Genomic DNA, 9,764 nt, shown 5'->3' with positions numbered 1-9,764 from the left:
CACACACCCGGTGTCACACACACACACACACCCCCGGTGTCACACTCCTGGTGTGACTGACACACACCTGCTGTGACACTCTGGCTCTGGTCTTCAAAACCAATTCGGCTTTTCATTTCCTTTCGATCACCTGCAAGGCGCGGTGCTTACGGTGTGGGTAATTCCTCACCCTGCCTCTGAATTCGTTTTCTTTTCTGTGTCTGCAGGTCAGAGAAGCCCAACTGGGATTACCACGCGGAGATACAAGCTTTTAGCCACCGACTACATGAAAATTTCTCACTGGATCTTCTAAAGACTGCATTTGTTAATCCTTGTTACATTGAAAGTGAAGAGGCAAGACGCCGAGACCTTGGGCTCGACCAGGAAACGGTTGCTCTTAACCTACAAGATAACAGTAAACTTGCAGAACAAGGCCTGGCCTTTGCACGTTCATACCTGGCGCGGTGCTTCGAAGGTGCCTACCCAGAGCTGCCCGCCAGCGGGGTGGGAGCACTTGTTGGTTTTCTTACCGGTCAGGAACTCGTTTCTTACGTGGCTCGAAACCTGTCCGTGCAGGACCTGACGCTCTGCAGAGAGTTTCCCGTCCCAGCAGGCGTGCTCCAGAGGACGTTCTTTGCTGTGATAGGAGCCCTGCTCGACAGCAGCGGGCCTGAGAAGACGGAGATCTTTGTCAGGGTAAGTCATTGCCCGTCACGTGTTTTTGCAGTGACCATGCTTAACTTCTAACGGTATCGGAAGTTCCATGGGAAGAAAGGGCGAAAAATATTAAACACTGCCTCGGACCTTGACAGGCAGAGATCCGGGAAGATTGGCAGAAGTTTGGCAATGCCTGTAACCAGACAGTTCAACGAGGAGATCTGTCAGGGGGTGAGGGGTGGGCAGGGTTGGGTGAGTTCGTGGGGCGTTTATCAGGAACTGTTGGTGCCTCTTCACATGGTATTTTTATGAGGAGACACGAGAGGCTGGAGCCTCTCCCGTTAATTGTAACTTGTGAATATTCTTGTTCAGGATTTTTTTATTCCCGAACTGATTGGGAAGGACCTCTTTGAGATCTGGGAAGTTGTAAATCCGATGGGCTTGCTGGTGGAGGAGCTGACCAAGAGGAATATCGCTCCTCCAGAACCAAGAATTACCAGGCAGCTGGGAGTGACCACGGTGCTGCCGCTGTACTTCGTTGGGCTGTACTGGTCAGTGAAGTATTAAAATAAACTGAAGTGGGTTTAATCTGGGGGAGAGGGGAGGAGGGAAGATGGTCTCTTGCTTTTCTGTTCGCGCTCTTTAGTCAAGTTTTTACAGAAAAGAAACTTTTCAGCGACCTCCATGTAAAACTGGTCATTGAAGTGTTGCCACAGTCGTGCTAAAGAGACGCTCCTTTTTGCTTTTTTTTGAGTTTCCGTAATTGAATGTACAATCACTTACCTTTGCAGGGAAACGTTGACATTTGTGTGTGTGTAGAAACTACCTTCAGTATTCCCAGCTAGTGAAAAAAAAAATCCAGCAGCCCTTACTCATGATACACAGTAGTGCTCAGGCTTTCATGATGAAAATGTTTTTATTTTTTCCCCCCCAAGCGATAAGAAGATTATAGCTGAAGGTCCTGGCGAAACGCTGCTCGCTGCAGAGGAGGAGGCTGCCCGCGTGGCGCTGAGGAAGCTGTACGGATACGTGGAGAACAGGAGGCCGTGGGATTACTCGAAGCCCAAACAAGGACTGGCAGTGGCAGAGGCTGTGGGCAGTAACTAGGTGATAAAAGACAGTTCTCGTTCCTCTTGAGAATTAACAGCTTTCCCTGCTGACTGTAGGTGTATTTGGGATGCAAAATTCTGTTTGGTTTTCTTGGTGCTTGAAACTTACAAATCAAATATGGTATGAAAATAAAGTTTTTTCCTTTTGCAAGGTGTTCCATATTTGCTCATTTTCCTAAACAAAACGAAAGTAGCCTTATTCCGCCTTTCTGCCATGTGCTGGGGAGTTTTTCTGTGCATCACAGGAGGTGGTTTTTAATTACATTTAGTAACGTGTGACAAAATCTTGCTGTATAGAGAAAGGTTCCGTGAGCACTTCCTTGGAGTTTGTTTTGCACGTGGTGTTAATGAGTGGGGCCACCTGTGCGACATTGGTCTCTGGATTCTGTCTGGATTCGTGTGTCCCTGGACTTGTGAAAACATCAAATGCAATGTCGTCGATACCGATGCTGTGGGTGAGCTGGTTAAAATAATTAAAAGGTGCACATGGCACTTCTGAGGTCTTACTGCCTGCATACTGATTTTATTTGCTGTACACGCTGGTTTCCCTTGTTGGAGGATGCTCTGAAAGAGGATGTACTTTCTGTTATAAAATGTGTAAAAATTTCTCAACTGCAAAACTAGAAATGAGTGAAAACAAGGATCACGAAGGCCTGAACCAAAGAACTTGGAGAACGTGATTTAACGACAGGCTATTAGATAAGCTACAGCCTTCTCTCGACTTTTTTCTCTTTTTGTCTCTTGTTGGCGCTTTCCTTGTCCAGCCCAGGTACTTCGTTTCTCTCCTGTCCTCTGACCGCTTCACGTAAGCCATCCCGTGACCGAGGGACTGGGCCCAGCGACGTTGGCATCTGCTTGGTCGCCGTTCTCGCGTCACTCCAGGGCGATGGGGGTCGCTTTGGGGTAACTCAGGTGCCCACACGCTGTTCCCGTGAGGTGCGGCAGAGCTTCGGCCCGGCTCCCCGGAGACAACAGGTTGCTTGTGTTCAGTGGAGAACTCTGGCCAGGTGACCGGTTATCGCTTACATAAGCAAAGCCAACAAGGTCACTGTATTCCAGAGGAATAACAGCAAAATCTGAAAAGAGGATAGAAATTACTCGTGCTATTTTTAGTTTCCAGATGAGGTACTTCTCTTACCTTTACCTATTTTAAAAGGTCAGCAGTGAAGGTGGGGTTTATTCACATCCAAATTTTGATCTGTCTACTCTGTTTTATACATATTTGTGTATTTTGAGAGAGAAAAGCAACTTACCTTCAGAGAGTATTGAAGACCTGCTTCCTGTGGCTCTGCAGTTTGGCGTATGGGCACAAGTCCCAGGAGAAGTGGATTACTGGATAACGTGCTGGAAAACACCTGAGTAATGCGAGATAAATCAATTTATCATGTAGGACACCTATGGAATGTCTTGAGCTGAAACGGAAAGACAGTTTGGGGGCATGGAAAGAAAGGAGTGGGTTTTCATAAAGGTGTCAGTGAAAAGGGAGTTTTTGTAAGAAAATGTGTCCTGTTCTCATGCTTCCAAAGGTCAGAAAAGCGTTTTATGTGGTATCTGCTTTTATTTCTGCCACTCAAGCATGTATGTTCTGTTGTGTTAGCAGGAATCATTTCCTCCTACTTCAGATGAGTAACTTCTTTTTCTTTTTTTCCTTTTTTTCTCTGAGTCAGTAGCCATCAATGATATCTAAGTGGCATTAAAAGATTGGTTAGATTCACAGAAATCTGTCTGTACAAAGTCTGGAGAAAATGGCAGCTATTCTTCTGGAAACACTGCTTGTGAAATTACATGATAGTTTCGTTGGGCAAAAAGAACTCCATGAGCTGCTTCTGTTGGGCCTGGCCAGGTGCGGCACGCGAGGGCGTTCGCATCTCCCGGCAGCTCTTCCTTTCTGAAAACACATTCTATTTATCTTGCCAGGAAGACAACAGGTCAAGCAGTGTGGCAATAATTGACTGAGAGAAAGGAATCAAAAATTTAAATAAGCTGCTCTGGTGGCTAAAAAAAGCCATGAAGAATTCCAAACATCAAAAGCCGTGTTGTCATTCTCTTCTGCAGGGCACAGGGAGAGGGATGGCGCAGTGCAGGAACATGAGAAGAGCCCTACTTTTTCCTGTCCTCGGCGTGCCTGAGTGCCGTGGCAAACTTTAAACAGCGCTAAACTATGTGGTTTCTCTTACATCTGAGCTTTGAAGTTATAATATCAAGAGTGTAGAGAAGCAAACATCTAAGGGCAAATTATTTTTATCTTTCCAAGTTGAAGCCACTGAGCTAATGGCACTAGTTCTGTGTGTCTGCCAGCCCGGCTCATCTAAGCAACTGTGGATAAATGAGGAAGATCAGATGGCGAGGAGGTGGTTGGTCCGCAAGTAGCCTCGGCCGTTACACAGGAGGTAAACGTTAGCACCCCGGGCTGGGCCTGCGTACAAAGTGCCCGTCCGTGGCAGCTGTGCTTGTGACTTCCACTTCTGTGTTCCAATATTTTCTCTGAATTCCTACAGTGCCGGTACGTGATGGCTCTTGGGGACCTCCTGGATCACCACGACAATCCAGCACCACCACAGCCATGTCACAGGAGCCTTGCCCCGAGCAGACGGTGCTCTGGTTCCGAAGCGTTAGGTGATCCTTTGCTCCAGCTGGGGACAATGACAGAGCCTCGCTGTCCTGGCATGGAAATTAAAAATTGTGCCATTCCTCTGTAAGTGTTCGCTGCCGGTTGTGCTCACCAACCAAGATTTGTGATTAGTATCTCTGAGGTAATGTGGGGGATGTTGCCAGGTCAGTAATGACATAAGTAAGCCTAACTGCATGAAAACCACTGCGTGCTCCTCGAGGCATCGAGGTGAGCACCACCGCCCTACGTCAGACCCAAACCTGTGGGAGAAAATCCAGAGTAATTGGAGGTCAGAGGTGCAAGGACTAAACCCTTTGACAGTGGGTTTGCACAGTGATCTCTGGCAGCAATGGAAAGTGGGAGCAGAAACCAAGAGTTTACCCTGGCCAACGTCTAACCCAGTGACAGCAGAAACTTTTCACTCACCGCTATGAAACCTTTCTCTGTAAATCATTAATTTGCTTAAGCCGTTGTATTTTCTGAATGATTGCACTTACCCGAGCTGTGTTCCGCAGCCTGAGGCGAGCTGAGCTGGCAGTGACTGGCGCAGGCGGGCGCCCACCCCCTCTATCTGCAGCCTGCACGTCCTCGCACTTAGGTCAGGCCCTTATCGGGGCGCACAAAGCGCCGGGCGCAGGGAGGGTCGCTCTGGCATCACGGCAGAGCTTGTAAGCTCCTACGAACACGCTGAACCTGAAACATGGGGCAGCTGGACCTCTGGGAGTAAAGTACTGAGATCTGAAACACCCCCCAGAGAGGAGCAGGATGCAAACCCTGCCCGGTGTATTCATAAAGTGGGTTGATAGCTTAGGAAAGTCAGGGCGAAGTCAGAGAGCTCTAAGGACATGGTACCAGCCGTGTCACGAGGTTTTGTTCTAGGCATGCACAGTAGCGTTCTGAACTCGCTCTTTTGCACATGCCGAAGCACAGCAAATGGAACGTTACTGTGCCCATCATGCCTAACTCTCTGCCGTTTGGACAGGACAAATTCTCAGGGGTTCATGGGAAAAATCTCGCTGGAAGTATCTCAGATTTTAAAGGTACAGTAATGAGAAACATTGCACTAAAGTTGAAGAACCAGGCTTCCTTTTGTAGTCCACTTCTAAAACGTTTTCTTTCAGAAAAGGGCTGCCTGAAAACTCAGTGCTTGCATTACATAGGTATTTATCCTTCTATTTGAATGTCTTTTTCCCAGATTTCCCTATTTTATGTCCATCTCCTTTGCTTTACTCGGATATGCTGGTTTTTTTCATCTCACTGAAATCCGAGTGGCCATTTCCATGATTTTTAGTAATTCTGATACTTGTTACGCTCATCGATTTGTCCAGCACGGTGTACGAAACCCCCTTTGGTTATCAGGTGGGGCTCAAGCACGGCTGTGCTGAGATTTACCATCTCAGTGCTTGAGGTGATGGAGCGCGTGGCGGGTTTTTCATGCCTTGCCTTGGCATCTGAGACTCTGCCCACTTTTTCCTTCCTTGTCGACCTTTTTCATTCTTCATGTACTCAGGCTGACTTAGAGAATTGGGAAGTTTTGGACCCATTTTCTGCGTGTAGACTCCAGTTGTGAACACTGCTGCGGGGTTCCCACGAGCACTGAAGGATACCGGTTCAGACCAGTTAATTTTACCCTAGCGCTCCCCAAATCAGGCCTCAAGTGATGTTTATTAAAAGAGGTGAACTTGTAAGGAAATCTGAAGAAGAATGTGTGAGTTTTGTAAAGCATGGGCAAATAAAAGAACAGTGGCTGAAAATATTACTTCTCCTGGCTATTCTAACATTGCATTTCCCTCACTGAAGACGATTGTTAAATTACCTGTAGTGCTTTTTGCCAAATCTAAAGCAGTTCTAAGACAGCAGTAACCAACAGGAGTTTCCTCAAATTAGACTGGCTAATCAATAATTTAGATTCATTAGTGGGAAGGAACAAAGGCCTCTCCGTTCCCATGGGAGTTTTACAGAAAACAGGCAGGAAATGCCCGTCATCAAGTGGAAAAGGTACTGAAGAACTGAACTCGAAAACGCGCTGGGCTTTAAATCCAAATCTCATTCATGGGTCAAGAAGTAAGTTACATTATACTTTAATGTGAAAATTAACTTGCTGCTGTTCAGAGAGATGGGAGAGCGTTTCCTGGTTGAGTACTTTATGTAACCAAACGCCCCAGGAATTGTTGGTGACTTAGATGTCTGTCTAGATCCTGTCTCTCATTTAGAACCAGAAGTCAGACAGAGTTAAACTGCCTTTCCACTGCTGAGGTCTGGCTTTCAGCTCTTTGTCTCCTCAGGTCATTCGTTTGCTTCCTTCTCACATTATTCATATCGGTTCCACAGCCTCTCTCTCCTGCCCGCCGGCGCGGGGCTGCCTTGTGCCCCGATAGCGTTCCTGCGGGCGGTCCCAGCATGTGTAAAACACGATATGGCTCGCCAGTGGTTTTCTGTCGCTGCTTAGGGCCTCGAATACGAACACAGCCCCTCTTCGGTTTAAAAGGTTTTGCTCTCCTCTGGCACGTCCCTCAGAAACAACCGTTATACAACAAGTCCTGGGATTTGTGGTACAGTTTATAAAGCACCACTCAACTGCAGGATCTCACAGAATCACGAGAAAGCAATACAAATGAAACCCGGGAGCAGCGGCACGTTCCCTACAAATAATGGTAATGCAAAGATGAACGCACAGCACGTTCCCCGGCCTACAGGATGCTCCTGTGGCAGATGCTTTGCCTTCACTGCGACTCTGTATGTAGCCATGGTCTTCCCACTGCCCAGTCGGTGATTACAAACTGGAATATGATCTTGTACACTTAAGGCAGGATGGAAATTCAAGAAGCATGTCAAAGAAAGGGGTGAGGTTGAAATATTGATTAACCTTCCAACAGGTTCCTTTAACGGGAAAATTCTAGATTACCCTGCAGCAGGGAGAGGATGCATCTCGCTGTTGATACCTGCTCCACACAGCCCAGTCTGTCTCCCTGGGAAACTGGTTCCATTTATGAAACCGTTCCATGGATGAAGCCGTAGGAGATAGGTCATAAGCTGCTGAGGGAGGAGTCTAAAGAACTGCTTTTTCTGTCTATGTTTTCTGGTCTTTTTGATACGCTTTCATGGCTGTGGTGTTGGAGATCACTTCCCATCCTGTGTTACTCAAAACGAGTCAGGGGTATGCTACACTTGAAAAATTTGACTTTTAACAAAATAAACATGAAGGGCCACTAGCTTGTGCATTACCGCCCCCCAGGCTGATGTGACTGTGCCTTTCTCGTTACCATAAGGTCTGTTCCCTAGGAACAGCAGTTTTGGGCAAAGGCAGGGCTACTGGTCATTCACCTTTCCTACCACCACAATGCTGTGCCAGTGGGGGGGAAATGGCAAAGGGAAGTGGCATTTCCAATAAAACCAGTTCTGTGTGTCACTCGTATTCGTCTGGCGACTTCCTGCAGTTAAGTTTTCTAGCTTTAAATAGCTGCCAACAGTCAATAATGACTTATATAAGCATTTCTGTGACTTTCTCTTGATCTCTTACTAAAACATACCCACTCATTAACAAAAAAGCTACTGCAGTCCCAACGTGCGCTCTCGTGTTCTTTCCTGACGCTTTCAGAAAACCCTTCATACACAAGCCCTGCAGTAGCAGTTCACCACAGAGCCAATACGCCTAATCCCAGGATTAATTTTGTATGCCCATCAGTAGCGAAGCGAGATGGATTTAATAGCCCCCATTAGTCTTTCAGCATGATAATTTTCACGTCAACCTGCTGGGTTAATTGCTTTAAAATGGATATTATCGACCTCAATCCTAGTGACAAACAGAGAATATCTTATTCATCTCCCAAATGTACATTCTTAGACTCTTGTTTCTTCTGGTCCTGACAATAAATCCCCTAGATTACGTGCTTGTATATTATAATTTATACCCTATTAGCCCATATTTAAGGGCTTACTGAAGCAACATCTTTCGGATATTTTTACCCGTAACTGGGCTAGTTCTGTTTTGTTTTGTTTTGTATTTATGTAAAGAGAAATGTTGCAAGTGTAAGAAATCATTGTTTTACTTCTTGTTAAGAAAAATAATTATAATGCTAAAAGCTGTAGCAGGTGCAGCAGGGATTAAGCACTTTTGGAATAAACCGCTGGGCAGTGTATTTCCAACCACAAAGGCCTGGTCACTAGCAGGAGAGAATGAAGAACAAATTTGGAGAGGGAAGCCGTAAGAAAGCAAATTCAGGTGCTAGGGTACAGAAGCGGAAAAATACATCAGGAAAAAGAAAACCAAAGAGTAAAGCTGAAGAGTAGAGTTTTTATTCATATGTGTCACTTGTGGACTTTTTTTCCCCCCTTAGTAATTTAGGGAAAGAAATTATGAAACAAATTAGCGCCTGGCCCTGGTGTCACAGGAGATGCACGGGACTCCTGCTGCCCTGGCTGGCAGACCCCAACAGCACCAGGATCTCGCCCGGGAGCCCAGTCCCACAGTTTAACGACTGACAACTTCGATGACACCGGTATTGTTTTTATTAGCAGCTGTTCCTATGCCTTATCCATGAAAGCGCACTCCCAACACGAGCCCCCGAAGCGGGATGTTCTTGCTTCAGTCACAAGACGCTGAGCAAAACCCGGCTGCGTGAGCAGCTCCCTGCTGCAGCGGGTGTCGTGGGCACTCACTGCTCTCCAAAGTGTTTTCGGGAAAAAAACAAAACACACTTGTTTTTTAACCTTTAAACTTTTTTTCCCCCCTCCCTAAATTTAGGTCATCCAGTTTAGGTCATTTAGGTCGTTCAGGTCATTGGCAAATCTCCAGTGTTGGCAAGTTTTGTAGAAGGCAAAAAAATGAAACTGAAGAGTATCAGCATTTCAGAGAGAAGGGTGAAACCGAAGGAAGCAGAATGTGGCCGCTGTAAGGCTGGATCTATTTCATGTTTGCTTTCAAGCACGCTCTTTAAGCATTTCTGGTTTAGTGATGTTTATTTTTCACTACGAACAGCTCCTGCCATCCGTATTAGAAAAACATGAGATCCAGGCCTTATATCTGAGTTTAAAACTTAGGACTGTCTGATCGGCCCACATAAATCGCAGGACAAACACCCAATTCCTGGTGCTGAGCACCTGGGCCTGCATCACCACAACTACGAGGAGCACACAGCGGGTCAGCTCCTGCTCCTGCGGAGCCAACGCGGGCGTCGCATCGGAGGCGCAGAGCCCGAACCAGCGGCGCTGCGCGGGCACTCACTGACCCCTGCAGAGGCGGTCACCTGGCAGGTGCCAGGCAGTTTTGCAAATTCAGTCACCGAGCTCCACAGCACGCTGGCCTGGGGCTTTGATGCGCGGGCTCTGTGCGCTGCTGAGGAGCGCTCCCTGAGGCGGCTTGGTCCGAGCACGCCGGTGCCGGGCCGGGAGCTGAGGCCACAGCCGGG

At 47.1% G+C, this 9,764-nt stretch overlaps 1 protein-coding gene across 1 annotated transcript; it reads left to right on the top strand.

Annotated features, from left to right (window-relative positions):
• Positions 1 to 206: 206 nt before the first annotated feature.
• Positions 207 to 1,743, top strand: MRPL44 (mitochondrial ribosomal protein L44; the record flags this gene model as incomplete). The annotated part of the gene is made up of 3 exons (XM_009874121.1): positions 207 to 675; positions 1,009 to 1,187; positions 1,572 to 1,743. Coding segments are annotated over 3 exons (820 nt in total), but the record flags the coding sequence as incomplete, so codon positions are not given.
• Between the last annotated feature and the right edge of the window lie 8,021 nt (positions 1,744 to 9,764).

Source organism: Apaloderma vittatum, unplaced genomic scaffold (assembly GCF_000703405.1).
Source record: "Apaloderma vittatum isolate BGI_N311 unplaced genomic scaffold, ASM70340v1 scaffold39637, whole genome shotgun sequence".
NCBI classification, from domain to species: Eukaryota; Metazoa; Chordata; class Aves; order Trogoniformes; family Trogonidae; genus Apaloderma; species Apaloderma vittatum.
This window is presented reverse-complemented; position numbering and strand designations above follow the sequence as displayed.